Raw genomic sequence first — 22,243 nt, forward strand, 5'->3', positions numbered from 1 at the left:
TCGGTTAAGCGTCCGACTTCAGCCAGGTCACGATCTCGCGGTCCGTGAGTTCGAGCCCCGCGTCAGGCTCTGGGCTGATGGCTCAGAGCCTGGAGCCTGTTTCCGATTCTGTGTCTCCCTCTCTCTCTGCCCCTCCCCCGTTCATGCTCTGTCTCTCTCTGTCCCAAAAATAAATAAACGTTGATTTCAGCAATACAGTGCAAGAACAGGTGGAAAAATTGTAATGTGAAATTGGAATTCTTATGCAAAATGCAAGATTGCATGAAATTTGTGTAAGTGATGTTGGAGAACTGCCTGAAATCCATGCAAAACCATTAAAGAGAAAATGGAGGGGCGCCTGGGTGGCGCAGTCGGTTAAGCGTCCGACTTCAGCCAGGTCACGATCTCGCGGTTCTCACGATCTCGTGAGTTCGAGCCCCGCGTCGGGCTCTGGGCTGATGGCTCGGAGCCTGGAGCCTGTTTCCGATTCTGTGTCTCCCTCTCTCTCTGCCCCTCGCCCGTTCATGCTCTGTCTCTCTCTGTCCCAAAAATAAATAAACGTTGAAAAAAAAAAAAAAAAAAAAATAAAGAGAAAATGGAAAGGAGTGATGAGAGGATAAATTCTTCAAAAGGAGAATGAATATCAAAGAATTAATGGAGCTCCATTTGTAAAAATGCCCCTATTTATGATTTAGCTGTAAAAGGTCAAAGGTGAATACAAGGGTGTCACATTTGCTGTTAGATGGTTTTGTAAAAATTTTAAAAAAAATTTTTTTAATGTTTATTTATTTTTGAGACAGAGAGAGAGCATGAACAGGGGAGGGTCAGAGAAAGAGGGAGACACAGAATCTGACATAGGCTCCAGGCTCTGAGCTGTCAGCACAGAGCTCGACGCGGGACTCGAACCCACAGACCACGAAATCATGACCTGAGCCAAAGTCGGATGCTTAACCGACTGAGCCACCAAGGCATCCCTAAAAATTTTTACATAGTTGCAGGTGTAACATGTTGAATAGAACATGTTTTTACTGAATGTGTCTGAAGTCCTTGCAAGGTCCTGTGGGAGTGGCTCTCTCTGGCTGCTCTCTGATCTCATTTCCTTCTACTCTGCCCCCTTGCTTACTCTGCTTGAGCAAGTAGCTACTCCTGAAGCATGTTAGGCAGGCCCATAACTTAAGGCCTTTGCTCTAGCCGTTCCTTCTCTTGAAAGCACCCTTCTCCTAGATGTCCCATTGGCTGACTCCCATACCTTCTTCAGGTTTAGGTTCAGTTGTCATTTTCTTAATAAGGTCTAACTTGTTTGACCTATTTAATGATATAACCTACTCTCCTCTTTCCTATTATGAACTCTAATGCCCTTAAGTTGGCTTTACTTTTTCTTTTTCCATAGCACTTAGCACTTCCTGATATGGGATATATATACTTTCTTATTTTGTCCTCTGTTGATTTTCTGTCTCTTTCTGCTAGACCAAGTGGTGGCAAACTATGGCCCACTGGTCAAATCCTGCTTGCAACCTGTCTTTGTAAATAAAGTTTTACCGGAACATAGGCCATTTATTTACACAATGCCCATGGCTGCTTTCATGCATGGAGACAAAGTTAAGTATTTATGAGAGCCCATATGGCTCACAAGGCCTAAAATATTTCCTTTCTTTCTTGTACAGAAAAAGTTTGCTGACTTTTTTTCTACACCATAAACCTCACGAGGGCAGCACTCTTTGTTTTACTCACTGTTCTAGCCCCATCGAGAACAGTGCTTGGCTCAAACTAAGTGCTGGAATATTTGATAAGTAAATAAATGGTTGAAGATAAAATCCTAATTCTAAATAACTATGTGGAATAACTGGCAGATGTAATAAATGCTATAGGCATTTCTTTGGAGTGAGTGATAAGTGGATAAGGTATATAGCAAGGATTTTTATAGTAGAGGAAAAATTTTATCATCAGTGATTAGAATTTTCATATTAGCTGGTAATTAAAATTTTAATCTTTTTTTTAACTTATCGAAACTTTTTTTTTTAAAGCACATATGATACAATTAAAGTATAGCTTTGTAAAAAGCTGATAGATTCTTAAGATATGTTTTATATTGACTGGTATTTTTTTAAGATGCCAAGCTTCATGGAAGTTGAATCATTTTGTGTTTATTTGAGTAGGAAATTTTTTTGTTGAAATTTTCAGCTATTGACATTTTCAAGAGAATCAATTTAATTTTTTTCAGTCCTTGGAGCTTTTAGTTGGATTTTAGTCAAAGGTTATTTTGAAAATTAGTCGATGGATGAAATGCATAAGAGTTAAAGATCATGAGTTTGTTTTATAAGTTTTGGGGACAGTTTTCTCTCTCTGTTTTGACTTTTTCCAAAAAAATGTTGGATGTGGGTTTTGTATGGCATCAGAAGAATTAACATGCAAAGAGCTGTTAGCATTTTTATTGTGCTTGTGATAATTGTCATGTGTGAGGATTTAATCACATTGGTTCATGGTATTGCTTAGTAATATTTTATAGTCATTTGGTTTTTGGAATGAAGTGTAAGATAAAAGAAACTAGACTGTACTGCTTTTAATGGTCACTTTCAGTAATATTAGTTAATTACATACCTTTTGTTGCAAATTTCAAATTTGGTTAATTTTTTAACGCTTTTTTCCCAGATGATCTTTCCATTTCAGTGGCAGTGCCCGTACATTCCCCTTTGTCCTCTGTCACTGGCGGCAGTCCTTAGTGCACCTTTACCATTTATAGTTGGAGTTGACTCCAGGTATTTTGATCTTCATGACCCACCACAAGATGTTGTTTGCATTGACTTGGATACAAACATGTTATATGTGTAAGTTGATTCTTTTTATATTCTCTCCCATTTGTATTCCTACCCCCCACCATATGTAGTTGTTGCAGCTCTTTGAAAACATCTAGAAACATGGTATTTTTTAAGATTGATAATAAATTCTCATATTTAGTACAATGATTCTCAATGAAGGCAGGTATCAGAATCCTGGAAAGTTTGAAAAAGAACATGTTCAACATTATAATATTTTGAAAACAGTGTTGGCAGAAAAGATGGATTTGAAAAAAAAAGGGATAAACACTGCTTTCAGGGCTCAAGAGATGATATGCTTTCTAGCTTTAATTGAAAATCCTTATGTAAGCTTTTAAAAAATGACTTTAGTCGGAATATAGGATAATATTAGGCTGTTTCCTTAGTGGTCAAGATTTGAATTTTTTAAGGATCTATTTTATTGCGGAGAAATCGATTTTTTTTTAAATGTTTATTTTTGAGAGAGAGAGACAGAGCACAAGTTGGGGAGGGGCAGAGAGAGAGACACACACACACACACACACACAGAATCCGAAGCAGGCTCCAGGCTCTGAGCTATTAGCACAAAGCCTGAAACAGGGCTCGAACTCATGAACTGTGAGATCATGACCTGAGCTGAAGTTGGTCACTCAGCCAATTGTGAATTATACTACATAGATCTTTTTACGTTTTTTTAATAGACTTGGCAGTTTTCTCCATAAAGACTATGCACACCTTTTGTTAGACTTACTAATTCCTAAGTATGGTGTGTTTTTTCTTGCCACTATAAATGGTATTTTAAATTACATTTTCTGTTAGTTGCTGCAGTATAGAAATGCTGTTGGTTTTCATGTAGTAGTCTGCCTCACAGCAGCTTAACTGAATTCTTCTCTTTTGTCTGTAGATTTTCTTCAGTTTTCTGGCTGTAAACAATCACATCACGTACAATCCTTAACATATTTTTGTTTATTGTATTTTTTTTGAGAGAGCGAGCAATTGTGAGTGGAGGAGGGGCAGAGGGAGCAGAAGAGAGAGAATCTGAAGCAGGCTCCATGTTCAGGGCAGATAGAACCCATTGCTGGGCTGGATCTCATGACCGTGAGATCATGACCTGAGCCGAAATCAAGAGTCGGACACTTAACAGACTGAGCCATCTAGGCGCTCCAGTCCTTACATATTTTTAAATTTGTCTTAATTCTCTGGCTAGGATCCTAACGTAGTATTGAATAGAAGTAGTCATAGCTGGTATCTTGTCTCCTTCCTAATTTTAAAAGGAATGCTTTGAGCACTTCGTTATTATTATGATTACTGCTTTAAGCAAGAATTGACATCTGGCCCATGGCCTGTTTGTGTAACTAAAATTACAAAATTCACTCATTTACATATTCTGTGGGGCTGCTTTCATGCTGTAATGATACATTTGAGAAGTTGTGACAGAGGCCCTGTGGTCCTCAAAACACAATATTTAATATCTGACCTTTTATAGAAAAGGTTTGCTAGTCCCATTCTAGGGTTTTGATAGCTTAATAATAAATGAAGGAACTTACACCTTCCACTTGTACATAATGATTTAAAAAAAAACTTTTAAGTAGGTGTTGAATTTTATAACACTTTTGTATAAATATTGAGATATGCATTGCTTCTCCTTTATTTTCTGTGTGGTAAATTACATTATAAATCAATCAATAATGAAGAATCCTTACATTCCTGAAATAAACATCATCTTATATTTTTACATCCTAGCAGATTAAATTTTCTAAGAATTTAAAATGTTTGCATTGTTGTTCATAAATTGCATTGTTGTTCATTGATGTATAGCCTTTTATCTTTGTGGAGTTTTAAATGATTCTTATTTCTATTAAAATATTTTCAGTCCTGCATTATTTAAAAGTGTTCTTTTGGGGGTGCTTGAGTGGCTCAGTCGGTTGGGTGTCTGAATCTTGATTTTAGGGTCATGATCTCATGGTTCTTGGGAGTGAGCAGTGTGGAGCCTGCTTGGGATTCTACCTCTCTCCTTCTCTTCTTCTCTCCCTCTCCCTCCCTCTCCCTGTCTCCCTTCCTCTCTCTCCCTTTCTCCCCATCTCTCCCCCCTCTCCCTCTCTCTCCCTCTCTCCCATCTCCCTCTCCCACTTCCCCCTCTCCCTCTCCTTCTCCTTCTCCCTCTCCCTCTGTCCTTCCCCTGCTTGTTCCCTCTTTCTCTCTCTCAAAATAAGTAAATAAATAAAGATGAAAAAAATTAGAAAGTGTTCTTTTAAACTTCCAAGGTTTTTTTCCTTAAATGCTAACTAGTTGAATTGTAGTCAGAATATGTTTTATATATTATTCTCTGATGTTTGTTGAGATTTGCTTGTAATAGGTAGTTTGAGGTATCAATTAAGTTTGTCACTTAAAATATAATTCTAAAATTTAACTTTTGAAGCAAGACTTCAGTCTTGAATTCATAACTCCAGCCTTTTCTGAAAATCTGTGTTAGAGCATTAGGGTGACACCAAATCTGCATAAGGTTGGTTGAAATGTAAAGAAAATATCCGCGAGGGAGGAGAAGCTAAAATGGCAGAGTATTGGGGGCCCCTGTGGTTGCCTCATCCCTTGTACACAGCTAGATAAATACCAAATCATTCTCCACACACAGGAAATTGATCTGAGGACTGAGAGAACAAACTGCACAACTAGAGGGAAAAAAGAGGCCACATTGTGGAAGCTAACTAGGATATAAATAAAAACTTAAAACAAAGAGCTTCCTTGAAAACCACTTATTTAGACCATCTGTGTCAATTGTAATTTGAGCAAAAATATCCTTTCCATTTTCTTTTTTAGTTTGATACAAGAATTTTGCTAAATAAAAAGAGATTATAACAGATTTTATTATGTTTTTATTTAATAGATCAGATGAAAAGAAGAACATGAATTGGAAGCAGCTTCCCAAAAAGCCATGCAAAAATCTGCTTAGTACCTTAAAGAAGTTGTATCCCCAGCTATCTTCAGGTGAATGTGAGGAAAAAGGAGTATTTTTAATGAAAGAACATATATGAGAATATTCATAAATTTAAGTAAAATTCTGCTCTGCTTAAAAGGAATCTCATTACAAAACAAAATTTCAGTACTAAGATATTAATATTGTGGTTCATGATTTTTGAGCATGTTATGTCCTGTCTGCTTGAGTCTTCCTGTTAGCACCTGCCAACTATCCTTTACACAAATGGAGAGAGGAATTTCAGGAAGTCATGAGTTTTATTTTGACGGTTTTCTTAATTATTTAATCAGTACTTGTATTAGATATAAAATGCTATTTTCTCTTCATTTGTCAGTTCACCGAAAAACTCAGGAAAGTTCAGCAATTGAGATGACTCCGATTGAAGCAGATTTCTCTTGGCAAAAAAAGATGACACAACTTGAAATGGAAATTCAAGAGGCATTTTTGCGTTTTATGGCATCCATTTTAAAAGGATATAGAACATATCTCAGACCGATCACAGAGGCTCCTTCAAATAAAGCCACAGCTGTTGATTCATTGTTTGACAGACAGGGTGAGTGGCATTGAAAATATAATTACTTTTTATTGAAATGAAAAATATTTTTTATTTGGTATTGCTCGCCAAAATATTCACGATGCAAGTTCTTAGAAATGTATACTAAGATACAATAAATTTCTTTGTATTTGTCATCTAGCTCTATGAAGAATTTCTTTTAAATTTTTCCCCCATTTTTCCCTGAGAAATCTGAAACTGGAGATTTTTAATTATGAAAAGTCAAAGATGTTGCTTATGTTTACTATATAGTCCGTTATCTTAGTCGAACAAACCTGATGATTTAGTTTAGGTGGTTCCTCACTCTTGCATAATTCTTCAATTTATATATTCTTGGGTTTACAGTATTATCTAACAATTAGTTTAAAAAAAATTTTTTTTTAACATTTGTTTATTTTTGAGACAGAGAGAGACAGAGCATGAGCAGGGGAGGGGCAGAGAGAGAGGGAGACGCAGAATTTGAAACAGGACCAGGCTCTGAGCTGTCAGCACAGAGCGCGACGTGGGGCTCGAACTCATGGACTGCGATATCATGACCTGAGCCGAAGTCGGATGCATAACCGACTGAGCCACCGAGGCGCCCCATAACGATTAGTTTGTTTTTTTTTTTTTTTTTTAGTATTGTTACATTGAGAATAGCTATATTTCTTTTTTTTTTTATTTATATATGAAATTTATTGTCAAATTGGTTTCCATACAACACCCAGTGCTCATCCCAAAAGGTGCCCTCCTCAATACCCATCACCCACCCTCTCCTCCCTCCCACCCCCCATCAACCCTCAGTTTGCTCTCAGTTCTCAACAGTCTCTTATGCTTTGGCTCTCTCCCACTCTAACCTCTTTTTTTTTTTTTTTTCCTTCCCCTCCCCCATGGGTTCCTGTTAAGTTTCTCAGGATCCACATAAGAGTGAAACCATATGGTATCTGTCTTTCTCTGTATGGCTTATTTCACTTAGCATCACACTCTCCAGTTCCATCCACATTGCTACAAAAGGCCATATTTCATTTTTTTCTCATTGCCACGTAGTATTCCATAGTGTATATAAACCACAATTTCTTTATCCATTCATCAGTTGATGGACATTTAGGCTCTTTCCATAATTTGGCTATTGTTGAGAGTGCTGCTATGAACATTGGGGTACAAGTGCCCCTATGCATCAGTACTCCTGTGTCGCTTGGATAAATTCCTAACAGTGCTATTGCTGGGTCATAGGGTAGGTCTATTTTTAATTTTCTGAGGAACCTCCACACTGCTTTCCAGAGCGGCTGCCCCAATTTGCATTCCCACCAACAGTGCAAGAGGGTTCCCGTTTCTCCACATCCTCTCCAGCATCTATAGTCTCCTGATTTGTTCATTTTGGCCACTCTGACTGGCGTGAGGTGATACCTGAGTGTGGTTTTGATTTGTATTTCCCTGATAAGGAGCGACGCTGAACATCTTTTCATGTGCCTGTTGGCCATCCGGATGTCTTCTTTAGAGAAGTGTCTATTCATGTTTTCTGCCCATTTCTTCACTGGGTTATTTGCTTTTCGGGTGTGGAGTTTGGTGAGCTCTTTATAGATTTTGGATACTAGCCCTTTGTCCGATATGTCATTTGCAAATATCTTTTCCCATTCCGTTGGTTGCCTTTTAGTTTTGTTGGTTGTTTCCTTTGCTGTGCAGAAGCTTTTTATCTTCATAAGGTCCCAGTAATTCACTTTTGCTTTTAATTCCCTTGCCTTTGGGGATGTGTCGAGGAAGAGATTGCTACGGCTGAGGTCAGAGAGGTCTTTTCCTGCTTTCTCCTCTAAGGTTTTGATGGTTTCCTGTCTCACATTCAGGTCCTTTATCCATTTTGAGTTTATTTTTGTGAATGGTGTGAGAAAGTGGTCTAGTTTCAACCTTCTGCATGTTGCTGTCCAGTTCTCCCAGCACCATTTGTTAAAGAGACTGTCTTTTTTCCATTGGATGTTCTTTCCTGCTTTGTCAAAGATGAGTTGGCCATACGTTTGTGGGTCTAGTTCTGGGGTTTCTATTCTATTCCATTGGTCTATGTGTCTGTTTTTGTGCCAACAATTAGTTTTTATAATGAGGCCACCAGTTTTTAAAGTTTTTGAAAAATAGAGTCTTGCTTCAGGGGAAAATACTATACTCCTCTTGTTTTAGTATTTGTTATTTTAGGGAATTGTAAAGATTTTTGTTATTCAACTGCTCTTAAATGTAGTAGCAGCCTTACAGATATTTTAATACTCATATGAAAGTTATTTTATATTTTTGAACTTTTACCCAGCAGTGACTTTATTTTATTTTTATTATTACTATTATTATTTTGTTAATGTTTATTTTTGAGAGAGAGAGAGTGAGCGAGCATGAATGGGGAGGGGTAGAGAGATAGGGAGACAGAGGATCTGAAACCGGCTCTGTGCTGACAGCAGTGAGCCTGATGTGGGGCTCAAACCCATGAACTGTGGGATCACGACCTGAGCCAAAGTCAGATGCTCAGCTGACTGAGCCACCCAGGTGCCCCTACTCAGCAGTTACTTTAAAAAAAAAATCTCTATTTTTCCAGTCATCTTTTGTCTTTTATCATCTCTGCTTCAGGATAACCTCTCAAATATTTAGTCACCACTTACCAAGTCAGACTAGTTATAATGTAGGGATATAAAGAATATTAAATCTAGCTTTATGGGATAGTAAATGGAAAATAATCTAAAATACTTTTAAAAATAGAACATGTACTCAAGAGAACAGATTTTACACAATAATTCAGTGAGAATTTCCCAAATATATAAAAAGGGAACATTCTTACAGATGAATATTTTGTAAGACTTCATGGAGGAGGAGCATGACTTAGAAGAATGAGTAGAATTTAGATAAATGGAGATGAGCAGGAAAGGGTTTCTAAAAAACAATATTCATTAAAAGTCAAATTGGAATAAAATTTCTACTTTGCTATTAATTAAGCCTTCCTTTTTTTTTTAAATGTTTATTTTATTTTGAGAGAGTGAGAGAACACATGAGAGCAGGGGAGAAGCAGAGAGAGGAGAGAGAATCCCAAGCAGGCTCCATGTTGTCAGCACAGAGCCTGATGTGGGGCTTGAGTCTGATGTGGGGCTCGATCCCATGAATTGCAAAACCATGGCCTGAGCTGAAATCAAGAGTCGGACACTTAACTGACTGAGCCACCCAGACGCTCCTTTATTAAGCCTTTCTGAGGTTCTGTTTTTTTCATTAATAAAATGGGGATGATACCTACTTTATGCGTGGTTATGAAGGTTAAACGTATGTGAAGCAACTAGTAAAATTACAGTACTCAAGATAACAGCTAGTATCATTGATGGTAATAACAGAATGGAAGAAACCTCAAGAACAAATGTAACAGGCATGTATATTAGTTTGCCATGGCTGCCATAACCAAGTACCATAGATTGGGTGGTTTAAACAAACAGAAATTTATTTTATCACAATTCTAAGGGCTAAAAGTCCAAGATCAGTGTGTTGGCAGGATTGGTTTTCTCTGAGGCCTCTGTCTTTGGCTTGTAAAGATGGCCGTCTTCTCCCTGTGTCTTCACCTGGTCTTCCTTTTGGGTGAATCTGTGTCTATATTTCCTCTTCTTATAAGTACATTAGTCATTGGGTTAGAGCCCATGTCTAATTTCTTCATTTTGACTTAATTACTTCTTTAAAGACCCTATTTACATACACAGTAACATTTAAAAATACTGAGGATTAGGACCTCAACATAAGAATTTGGAGGGGGTACAATATAAGAATTATAGGGTTTAGCCCATAACAGCATATTTGGTACAGTTTGACCAAAGTGAAGAGCTTTAGAGGTATTTTGAAGGATAAGGCTAAAAATAAGATTAGAGCTCAGATTATGGATGGTCTTACTTAAATGCCAGTAAGAATATGGAATTTGTAATAGGCAGTAGTTGGCCACTAGTTCATTCATGTTCTCCCTCCCTTCCCCTCTCTCTCTCCCCCTCTCCCTCCCTCCCTCCCTGTCTCTCCCTCTTCCTCTCAGTGGGAGGGTGGCCTTACTAATAGAATTTAGAAAGATATTTAGTTAGTGTCTGATGCCTAAGGCTTTTGTTGTCAACAGGATAATATTTAGTGTCGTGAGGGCTATAGCCATTAGACTATAACACAAATACTAATTACATTTTACTAAGTGTGATGTGAAGGAACATATTGGTTATAGTGAGAGTGCTAAGTCAGGGAAAGTTTCCCCGAAGAAGTGACAATTAAGCTTGGGCTTGAAAAATGAACAGGAATTAACTGGATTTTAGGTTAACTTTTTATTAGAGATACTTTCTCAACGTAGATAAAAACAGAATAATATAATGTACTCTTGTATAGCCATCTTCCAACTTCAGCAGTGGCCACAATCAACATTTTGCCATTTTTATTTCATCCTTTCCCCCTGTCTTTCCAGATTCTAAATAGGACATCATTCTAAATAGGACTCATAAACTTTTAGTTATTCTTTAGAATTTCCTATATTTATATATGCTTTTGGTTGATTGTGTCTGCATGGTGTTATTTGACATGTCTTCCATCATCTGTATTTCCTGTAAACTTGTGGTTGGATTAAGAGATACATTGTCCAATAGAAATGTAATGTGAGGGGCTCCTGGGTGGCTCAGTTGGTTAAGCATCCAGTTTCGGCTCAGGTCTTGATCTTGCAGTTGGCGCTGTGTGCTGACAGCTCAGAGCCTGGAACCTGTTTGGATTCTGTGTCTCCCTCTCTCTGCCCCTCCCCCGCTCATGCTCTGTCTCTCAAAAATAAATAAATGTTAAAAAATATATATATAATGTGAACCATACATATAATTTTAAATTTCTGTGGCATTTGGGTGGCTCAATTTAATTTTAGCTCAGGTTATAAACCCAAGGTCATGGGATTGAGCCCCAAGCTGAGCTCTGCACTGAGCCTGGAGCCTGCTTAAGATTGTCTCTCTGCCCCTGTCCCCTGTTTCCGTGCGCTCACTCAAAAAAAAAAAAAAAAAAAATTGTAGTAGCTATAGTTAAAAAGTAAGTAATAGGGGAAATTAATTTTCATAATATATTTTTGTAACTTAAAATATCCAAAATGGTATTTCAACATGTAATTAAATTTTAAAAATTGTAATGATATATTTTACATTTTCCCCCCTATACCAAGGCTTTGAAGTCAGCATGTGTTTTATGTTTACAGCACATCTCAGTTTGGGTCAATCACATTTCAAGTGCTAAATTGTCACATGTAGGTAGTGGTTACTGAATTAAACAGTGCTGTTCTAGAGCTCGATTAGATTCAGGTTCAATTTTCTTGACAAGCAATGCCAAAAACACTACTTCCTATTACAACCCACATGCATATCTGGTTGTCCCATTTTTAGTGCTCCTAGGATTGATCAGTGTATTTAAATGTTGTCAGCTTCATTAATTCATTATAGTTTTCCCATCAGCCTTTCATGTAATTATTTTAATAGCTTTTGCTGATCGTTGCCTAGATCCATTAGAAGAAAAAAAAGACTTTTTGTTACTACTTGTCAAGAATAATTTAATTTATTTCTATTTTATTTAAGCATTTCTCAACTAATTAGTATGTCAAGGGGATGGTGTGAGGACCACAGCATGTGGAATGTCCTGAAGCATCAAAGAAAGAAAGAAAGGCTGGAGGGGAAAAGTGGCTCAAAAATCATGCCTGAAAATGGTGGGTGTGAGCCAAATCATGTAGGATCTTTTAGGACCATTGAAGGGTTTCAGTCCTTAAGAGTAATTGGAAGCCAGTGAAGGCTATTTAAGTAGGTAATAGGATAAGATTTGCATTTTTAATTTTTTTAAAGGTTTATTGCTGAGAGAGAGAGGGAGGGAGAGAGAGAGTGCACATGCGCTCAGAGAGAGGGGGAGACAGAGGACCCAAAGCAGGGCTCCGTGCTGACAGCAGAGAGCCTGATGCAGGTGTCAAACTCACAATCCGTGAGATCATGACCTGAACTGAAGTCAGACGTTCAACCTACTGAGCCACCCAGATGCCCCAGATTTGCATTTTTAAAAGATCAGTATTTAATTGTTTTTCCTTTGACTTCTATGTAGAGATTGAATTGGAGACATCCAAAGTATGGATCTGCTAGTTAGTTGGTTATCACATTGCTCCAAGTGATCAGTGGGAGTGACCTGGTTTACTTGAGGGTAGTGTGAATAGAAGAGTGAGGAGTGATTTTTTTTGGGGGGGGCGGGGTGGAGGTAGATTGAATAGAACTTGGTGATTGAATATAGGATGTCAGATAGAGGGAGGTGTCAAGAGCAACTTTGAGATTTTTGTCTTTGTCAACCAAGTAGATGGATGGTCATGCCTTTTATTGAGAAGGGAAATAGCAGAAAGAGGAAGGATCTATTTGTTAAGGAAACTTTGTTTTAAAGTGAGAGAGCCTTGAGTATGCTGACATAGCTAATACAGAGGGGAAATTGTCCTGAGAACACTGAAGGACTGGAACCCCAGGCTCATATGGTGGGTTTGGCCTTAGGTAAGAGGGACATATTCATTGTAAAAAAAAAAGGGGGGGGGAGGAGTAAATGGTAGCTGCAGAAAGTCATAGATTTTGTAGTGAGATAATAACAGTAATTCTCTTAATGATTTTCATTTTCTCTGTGATATAAGGTATATATAAGGTATAATGGAGGAGGGAACATGATAGGAGAGATTTAAAAAATTGGAAATAGTTGTAGAAAACATGGGTAAAGGGAAATTAAGTTGATTCCAGAAATTTAGAAGGGTTGGTAGTCACAGATGAAAGTATAAGTGGTTCTGATCAGCCTAGTTGTCGAATTCCCCCCTCCTCCTTTTAATTTGTGCTCAGTTACATTGTTGTAGATCCAGAGAAAGCAGGCAATTCATTCTTCCAGGGCTAAGTGATACTAGATGAGTTTAACAAAAAAGACAAAAGGACAACAGAATTGAGAGTGTTGATAAGAAAGTAATTGAAATGGTAGACATGGAATCAATGTTGAGTAAGAAGAGAAGTGAAGACAGGAGGGTATAGGTAGAATGGAAGAGGATATGAATGATTGTAGACTTGAACAGCCTTTCCTCCTGCCCCCCATGCTTGGTAGGAGTACTTAAATAAGGAAATCAGACAACGGTAATGGGCAGAGAGTAATATATATGTGTAAATTAGATTTGGGAGTCAGCTGTTTTGAATGTTAGCAAGAAAAGTCCCAGGAGTGCGTGACTGTGTGGAAGTTGGTGACTGAGGGGTATAGAACATAGATCATTGAAATTTAAGGCATTAAGAACTCATTAAAGTGTTGGATGGTTTGTACTTATGGATGTTGAAGAATGATCATGGTAGGAGCTAGAGAAGAGAAGACTTGGAATTAGGTGCCCTAGTCCTCAGTGAATGAAAGAGAGTGTCCCTGAAGTCAGTAGATGACTTACTGTCACTGAGCAGAAATGTTTACAGGCTGTTACAGGAGTTGTCTGGTGGCATTGCAGAGGAAGGACATTTGACCTTTGTCACTCAAGACTATGCAGAGTATGAGAGAAATTTCTATTTGAGAGCTGTAGGGCTAAAGATTCCTTATAGCAGATTCAGATTTCAGTGAAAAGATTAATGATACTTAAGTGTTTTATGGTTGAATTAGGCAGAAAGAGCTACGGTTACTAGAATATGGTTACTAAAAGCTTCTATAAACATGGATATATGTACAAGTTTAAAATAATATTTTGTGTGACATCTAGTTCCACTTTAAGTTTTGAATTTAATTGTGGCTTTGATTTTTTCAGGATTTTTAAAAAGTCGAGATCGTGCCTATACAAAATTCTACACCAACTTATCCAAAACACAGATTTTTATTCGTTTCATTGAAGAATGTAGTTTTGTAAGTGATAAAGATACTGGATTGGCATTTTTTGATGACTGCATAGAAAAGGTAAAAGTTTTTCCTGTATATAAGTTTTAAAAGAAAAACAGTTTGGATGCCTGTATAATCATCATTATTATTATTAGCTCAAATGATCTGAGGGAGATATTCTAGAGGTGTGTGTGTGTGTGTGTGTGTGTGTGTGTGTGCACGCGCACATGTGCAATTGTGTGCAGGTGTCCAATTCTAGGCTTAATATTAAGAATAATTTTCCTTTGTGATATTTAGTTTCCACCAGACATAGCTAATTCTTCTTGAATCTCACTTTGGTTTTATAACTAGTAAGTACTAAGACCATTTCACTGAACCTCCTAAATCTTACATTTTTATTTAAGTAAGATATAAGATTTAGTAGTTCATTAAGAAAGTTTAGGGTAATGTAAGTCTTGTGTTTTTTTTTTGTTTTAATAAAGTTGTTGCAGATTCTTTTGCTAAATGTTTTTTGTTTTAAGGAAGCATATTTGAAATATGTTAAATATCAAAGTTTTACTTACCCATCCTAAGGAGATTCAAGTTGATTCTTCACAGTGATGACTCCCATTTTTTTCCTCTCATTTTTAACCAGATTTTTGTTTTTGCTAAGTGGATCTTGGGGCTGATTTTATATGTAAACCGTATATCATGAAAAAATTTGAGAATGTATCTAAAAAAGGTAGAGTATTATATATGATATTACACTTTTTGTAGTCTTCCTTAGAGGACTTGAATGTTTTTTTTCCCATTCTATCAATGTGATCTGAAACTCCGGGGATAAGATTAAAACTATTCAGGGGCGCCTGGGTGGCGCAGTCGGTTAAGCGTCCGACTTCAGCCAGGTCACGATCTCGCGGTCCATGAGTTCGAGCCCCGCGTCGGGCTCTGGGCTGATGGCTCAGGGCCTGGAGCCTGTTTCCGATTCTGTGTCTCCCTCTCTCTCTGCCCCTCCCCCATTCATGCTCTGTCTCTCTCTGTCCCAAAAATAAATAAACGTTGAAAAAAAATTAAAAAAAAAAAAAAAAAAAACTATTCAATGTTTTTGTTTACGTATAGAATGGGTAGTCTAACATCATCAAGTTAGAGGGAAGCTTAGATTATATCAATCTCTAATGCAGGGATTTTAATAACAATGAAATTTTTGATTTGAGAAGCCAGATTCCCCCTGTGATTGGCCTTTTTTTGCTTGTGAAGAAGGATTTATGAAAAAACTATTCAAAATAAATTGTTTCTATCCTAATAGAAAAATATCATATGTTAACCTGATAGTATAGGGCCCCCTAAATATATTGTGAAGTGTCTTCTGTCTGTCCAGTATTTTTTTAAAAAAATCTTTTAACATTTATTTTTGAGAGAGAAAGAGAGAGGTAGAGCACAAGTAGGGGAGGGGCAGAGAGAGAGGGAGACACAGAATCTGAAGCAGGCTCCAGGCTTTGAGCTGTCAGCACAGAGCATGACGCAGGACTTGAACTCACGAACTGTGAAATCATGACCTGAGCTGAAGACGGACGTTTAACTGACTGAGCCATCCAGGTGCCCCTATCTGTCCAGTATTAAAAAAGAAGTTTTTTTATGTAAGAATTTAAGACCATCTCTAATATATTCCCAGTAAACATTTTCACCAAGAATTCTTTTCTTCTTTTGTAGTTGTTTCCTGATAAAGGCACAGAGAAAACAGATAAGGTATATTTTCTTGAGTTTTAAAATTTCAGAACTAGATATTGCTTGAATGCAGATTAATTGGAGAAAATAATTATTTTCAGGTTGATTTTGATTTAGCTGAAGATACCAAATTGATAGAGCTAGATGATTCACAGAAAAGTGAGCACACTGTATTCATAATGCCACCAGAGCCACCTCCTGATGATGGAAAGGATCTGTCACCAAAGTACAGGTAGCAAGAATTTTTTTTAATGCTCTTTGTGTTCAGTTTTAATAATTTATTTTGATCTTTTGTGACTGTTAGTAGATATGTATATTAGTCATTTGTGAGAGTCATTTTCAAAAAATAATTTATTCACTGAACTAACGGATATGAATATTACATGAAGATGTTATGAGGTATTGTAATTTAAGAATTGGACAGACTTTTTCGAAGGGAAGCCAAATGTGTCTTCAAAAATTTCATTTCTGGAGAAGAATAAATTTACTTTTGTGAGGTTTCTCCTATGTTTGGGTTTTTTTTTTTTTATCAATGTAAAGACTGAAATTCTTATGCATTAGTAAGATACAGAGAAAACTTAAAAGTAGAGGGCCAGGAATCATTATTTATTAAAACAGGTGATGGGGATTAAAGACTGCACTTGTCGTGATGAGCACTGGGTGATATATGGCAGTGTTAAATCATTATATTATATGCCTGAAACTGATATAACCCTGTATTAACTACAAAAAACAAAAACAAAACAAAAAACAACTTGAAGAATAGGATTTGGATGGGAACCTTTTAAGAAATTAAAATATATTTGTTATTTGTTGTTATAATTATGATAATACACAGTTTAACAAACTTAGAATTATCAAACCAAAAAAGAAAGCTAGCATATCATTTACGTACCATGCTTAATGTCTCTTAACAACTCTATGTATATCTTTCCTGTTTTTGTGCATAAATTTGCATTTACTATATTAAAACAAATATGAGTTCATATTGTACATATTCTTTGTAACTTGTGTCTGCCTTTAGTGGTCTGGACATTTTTCCATGCTAACAGATATTTTTGTGCCATATCATTTTGAATGACCATATTGCATGCATTTAATTGTGATTTGTTTAACTAGTCTCTTGTGGATTTTTTTTTTTTTCCTGGTTCTTTATCTATATCCTTGTGTATATACATAGTTTTTTCCTTAGGCTGCATTCCTAAAAGAATATCTGAGGCAAACGGAGTATAAAATAATTGTCTTCCAAAAATATGGAATTAATATCTTACCAGGACTGCATAAGAATGAAGAGTACATATCTGGAATTTAGTGGCTTAATGAAGAAGTACTATTTTGGTTGCATGTTAGTTATAGAATTTTTTTTCCTTTGTTTTAATCACTATACATTGGAATCCATGTATTGACAAACAAGGTGAATCAAATAGGGAAGGGCAATATCTCCCAGAAGAAAATTGGCCAAAGGCAATAGGTAGGCAATTTCCAAGAAGAAATGCCAATAATCAATGTGAAAATATATTAAGCTTCTCTAGTATTGAAAGAAATGCAAACCAAAGTGGTGAGTAGAAGCATTTTTAACCTGTCAGATTGAGAATAGGTTGTGCTACTATTTAAAGTGTAAGACTGTATGGAACTATAACCTTTCTTGAAATAATTTGATAGTGACTATAATAATTTTAATTTTATTGATAAACATTGACCATAGCAAAAATACAAAGGTATAAATACACAAATATTAATTGCAGAAATTCAGAAATAACCTAAAAATGTCCAACAATAAAGAATGGTGGAATTCTGGTATGTCCCTAAAATAAAAATCTTACGGATTTTTTTCTCGTAAATACCCATGCCAAGATACTTTTATGAAGGAAAACAAAATTGCCAGGTATAATAAATGTTACTTTTAATATGAATTATAATTAAACACATGGATTCTGTTGAAAGTTATTAACCTCTGTCAAGTAAGAGATCAGGGTTTTCTGTTGTCTAGGGATTGGTTGAAAATAATGAATAGGGTGGGGAGGAGGCCAAAGTTTCCATGTAGGTAGTCTCTGTATCTTATTATTACATCTTATATTTTTGAAAAATAATTATTTTTCTATCTCTGGATTGTGGTGAATAATATTGGGTACTATTTAAGATTTAGAAATACTCACCTAAATTCTGGAATAATGTGAAGAATTAATGTATTTTATATCAGCAGCTCTGTTTTTGCTTTTTATTTTAGTTACAAATACTTTCCAAGACTGGACCTTAAGCTTTTTGACAGACCACAGGAGTTGAAATTTTGTTTTAGTAGACACCCTACTGGGAATAGCATTACAAACAGTCCAGCTCTCATGGCTAAGAGAACTAAACAGGTCAGATATTCTTTATCTAATACATGTTAATTTAAAATGTAAAATATGTATATGTGATATGCAGCTCATAGTTTAAAATGATCACACATGGCAAACATTTGAAGACCCACTATGATTGTTAATGAAGTCAACTAGATGTTTTGCAACCCTACTTCTATTGTGGCTGAGGTTTTTGAGTGCTTATATTTATGCTTTAAGAGAATCCTTGGGAACCAAATATACTTTTTAAAAAACAACTTTATTGAGATATAATTCACATACCACACAATTCACCCATTTAGAGTATGCTCAGTGGCTTTTACTGTGCTCACAGGGTTGAGCAACCACCACCACAGTCAATTCTAGAACATTTTCATCGCCCCAAAAAGAAAAGCCTGTGCCCCTTACCTGTTAACCCTCCCATCCATTCCCCGCAGCCCTAGGCAACCACCGGTCTATTTTCTGTGCCTATAGTCTTGCCTATTCTGGGCATTTCATATAAATGGAATTATTATACAATATGTAGTCTTTTGTTTCTGGCTTCTTTCACACAGTGTAATGTTTTTAAGGCTCATCCACTTTGCAGCATGTGCTAGTACTTCATTTATTTTTATTGCTGAATATTCCATTGTATGGATATGTAGCACATTTTATTTATTCATTCTTGTACATGTGAGTGGTTCCTATTTATGGCTGTTATGCATAGTGTTGCTGTGAACATTTGTGTGTGTTTGTGAGGATATGTGTTTTCATTTCTCTTGGGTAAATGCCTAGAAGTAGAATTGCTGTGTCATATGGTAACTCTTTGTATAACCTTACTGTCGGACTGTTTTCCAAAATGGATATACCATTTTAAATTCCTCCCAGCAGTGTATATGGGTTCCAGTTGTGCCACATCCTTGTCAATTCTTGTTATCATCTGTCTTTTCTTTATAGCCATCCTAGTGTGTGAAGTGGTATCTCAGTGTAATTTCAACTTTCAGATCTCTTGTGGTTAATGTAAATATACTTTATGCCAAATACTACATTTAAAGGGAGTGAAAGGGAGCTAATTTAGAGCAAGCTAGACATCTTGCTTTAATACCATATCTGATTTAGGTGGAAAGAGTCATTCTGTGATTAGGTGTGAGTTAAAATGAAACATCTATTGACGTTGTGGTCTACAAAACATGGAAAACTTGAGAATGAAGTTTTTAGTTCAGGTTTTACCAATTCATATACAGCCCCCCAAATCCTAGAGGTAACCCCAGGTGTTCCTTAATATCATACAATACACATTTCTCTCAATGTCTGAAGGGAAGTTGTTGTTGTTGTTGTTGTTGTTGTTGTTATTTGCTTTTATCAGCTTAATAAAAGCCAGTTTTTAAAATGGGAGCATTTGGTTACTAAATCTTTAAATCTCATTTTCACCAGAATTTTTGTCCCCAAGGCTAGCTGGAAAAGAAAGACCTTCCTATTGTAGAAAAACAAGGGACTTTATTTTTAAATATATCTTCAAGCCTAATAGAAATAGAGCTTATAAAAAAATTAATGCACCAGGCATTTTTATTTAGAACAAACCACAGGAGAGGGGTTTTTAGTGCAAGGCACACAGTGGTCGTCTGATATACCTGGAAGGCTCTGTAGTTTCTGGGAGTATATAGTTAGATTAAAGCTCAGCAGGTGGTTTTGATGCCTACTCTTTTCCACCTAAATCAGAATGAAAATCAGAAGTAAGAAAACATCACTATCAGACTGTTGGGTAGGAAGGTCTGTGATCTTGTCAGACTATGTTGCCTGCAATGGCATATGTCTTTTTAAGGAATCAGTCAATGAAAGAATTAAAGACTGTGGTGAGGGAGGGTAAAAAGAAATCTTGGTAGGAAATAGACTGAGTTATTTGTCAAACATTTTAGTTGGGAGAAAGGTAGAAAGACTGTCACTTTTTAAGAATGCCATTGATGAACCTACAAGCTCTGAATGGTTAAATCTCTTTCATTAAACATAGGAGTGCCTTCTATGTGAAGGGCAACTAACTAGCCATTATATTATAAAAATATGAATGATCCCTGATTTTAAGGGATTTCTAGTCTATTAGGAAAGTCTTGCTTGCCAGCAAATAGTTACTGTGAAATATAAAGTGCTTCTATAGACGAATGTTGAGGAACCATGTTGTACTAAGTAGGAAGCCACTCATGAAAGTAAAACAGTGAAATGCTTGATTTTAGAGTCCAGTTTTACATTACATTCTTCTCTTCTCACTTTTCTCCCCACCCTAATGGATTTTAATAAATACCATACTGGGTTTTCTTGTAAGCTTTTTTGGTAAGTAATCCCTACTCCCAAGATGGGGCTCGAACCCATGACCCAGAGATCAGGAGTCGCATGCCCTACCGACTGAGCCAGCCAGGTGCCCCAAATACCATAATGTTTTATTTATTCTCTTTCTAGGAGATAAAAACGGCTCATAAGTTGGCGAAGAGATGTTACACAAATCCACCACAATGGGCCAAGTGTCTCTTCAGTCATTGTTACAGCTTATGGTTTATTTGTCTCCCAGCCTATGTTAGAGTTTCTCATCCTAAGGTCAGAGCACTTCAGCAGGCATATGATGTACTTATTAAGATGAGGAAAACAGATGTGGATCCACTAGATGAGGCAAGTATAATAAACTGAGTCATGATTACTAAGACATATTTTTGTATATTTAAGAAAACTAGGTCTTGGCCACTTTAAAGTGCTCTCAAGTATTTTCATTAAGCAACAAAGGTAAAGTTATTTGTTTCATAGAGCTAGTACTTATTATTTATTTTTAAGTACATTTGTTTAAAAATTATTGGTTTGGAATGAAGCAGAGACTGCCTTAGTTAAGTCAGGTTGGTTGCACCTTATAAATAGAAATTAATATTGACTTCATTTTATTCTTAGTATAACTTTATTAGAAAGTAAATACAAAATAGACTTTTGGTAAGTGGCTGTCTACTTAGGCTCTGTGTCCTAGGATGAGTTATATAACCTGTTGTTTCACATTATGTATCTGAAAATGTGGCACTGTTGACATTTTGGTCCACATGATTATTTATTGTGGGCCTGTTGTGTGCATTGCAGGATGTTTACCAGCATCCCTGGCCTCTGCATACTGGTTACCAGTAGCACCCTCCCTTCTCCTATGTGGCAATCAGAATGTCTGCAGACATTGCCAGATGTTCCCTGGAGGTCCAAATTGCCCCACTGATGTAGACAATTATAGTTGGTACCATCCTTATAAGGTTAACTTGAGGGCTAAATCAATTAATGGACAGATTGTGCCTAGAATAGTGCCTGGCTTATAGTCTAAGCACTGAGTGAATGATATGCTAAAGGTTTTATAGACACCATCTCTCTAAAGCTTCAGAGCCATCCTAAGAGATAGGTCGTGATATTATCCAGTTAATGGTTGAAGAAACTAAATCACTTATTTAGCCTTTTTCTTTGCTGTTTTTCCCTCTAAAAATAACATTTGGTGTTAAAATAACTGTAAATGATATTTAGAACCAGATTAGGATTTAAAGCAAAGTTGAAATAAAAATTCAGAGTAATGGGTATCTGAGGGGAAAGAGCACAGGGGGATAGAAGAGAAATGGGATTGAAGAGAAGGTGCATCACAGGCTTCAGCAATAATTCTATAGCTTTTCTTCTTAAAAATAAAAAAGATCTTAAATGAATATAGCATGTATAATATGAAGATTTGATAATGCTTGTGGGTACACTAAAACTCATTTTTCTCTATCAAGTATATGTTATAAAACCTTTTAAAATAAAAATTATAAAACAAATAATAAAGTATCCATTCTCACGTTTGGTTACATTTTCTTTCATCCGTTAATAAAACTTTGGAAATTAAAAGTGCTTGATCAGAGTGTTTCGTACTTTATGCACTTTAGTGTTTTAAAAAATTTGTTCTAATAGAGTTTTCTATCTAAAATGTGTTTTAAGATGTGTTTTAACTTGTGAAAGACCAAATATTTTTAAAGTGTTTTAAAGTATGCTCTCTGAATTGTTACTGCACTCTAAATTCAAAGTACAGTACTTGATAAATTACAAGTTCATAACACATATCATA

General features: G+C 36.3%; 1 protein-coding gene across 6 annotated transcripts in view; it reads left to right on the forward strand.

Moving 5' to 3' along the window:
• Positions 1–22,243, forward strand: part of DENND4C (DENN domain containing 4C) — a 124,095-nt gene that overhangs the window by 62,235 nt on the left and 39,617 nt on the right. For 4 of the 6 annotated variants that reach the window (XM_086685380.1, XM_086685381.1, XM_086685383.1 and 1 more), the window contains 8 exons: positions 2,629–2,804; positions 5,656–5,762; positions 6,080–6,298; positions 14,052–14,197; positions 15,809–15,844; positions 15,925–16,055; positions 18,051–18,183; positions 20,593–20,799. In XM_086685380.1, coding sequence (XP_086541506.1) covers positions 2,629–2,804; positions 5,656–5,762; positions 6,080–6,298; positions 14,052–14,197; positions 15,809–15,844; positions 15,925–16,055; positions 18,051–18,183; positions 20,593–20,799 — 1,155 coding nt within the window. The remainder of the gene's footprint in view (positions 1–2,628; positions 2,805–5,655; positions 5,763–6,079; positions 6,299–14,051; positions 14,198–15,808; positions 15,845–15,924; positions 16,056–18,050; positions 18,184–20,592; positions 20,800–22,243) is intronic. The other 2 variants (XM_086685382.1, XM_086685384.1) reach the window with 1 other exon arrangement.

This window comes from Puma concolor, chromosome D4, assembly GCF_028749965.1.
Source record: "Puma concolor isolate L17-30 chromosome D4, mPumCon1.1.hap2, whole genome shotgun sequence".
NCBI classification, from domain to species: domain Eukaryota; kingdom Metazoa; phylum Chordata; class Mammalia; order Carnivora; family Felidae; genus Puma; species Puma concolor.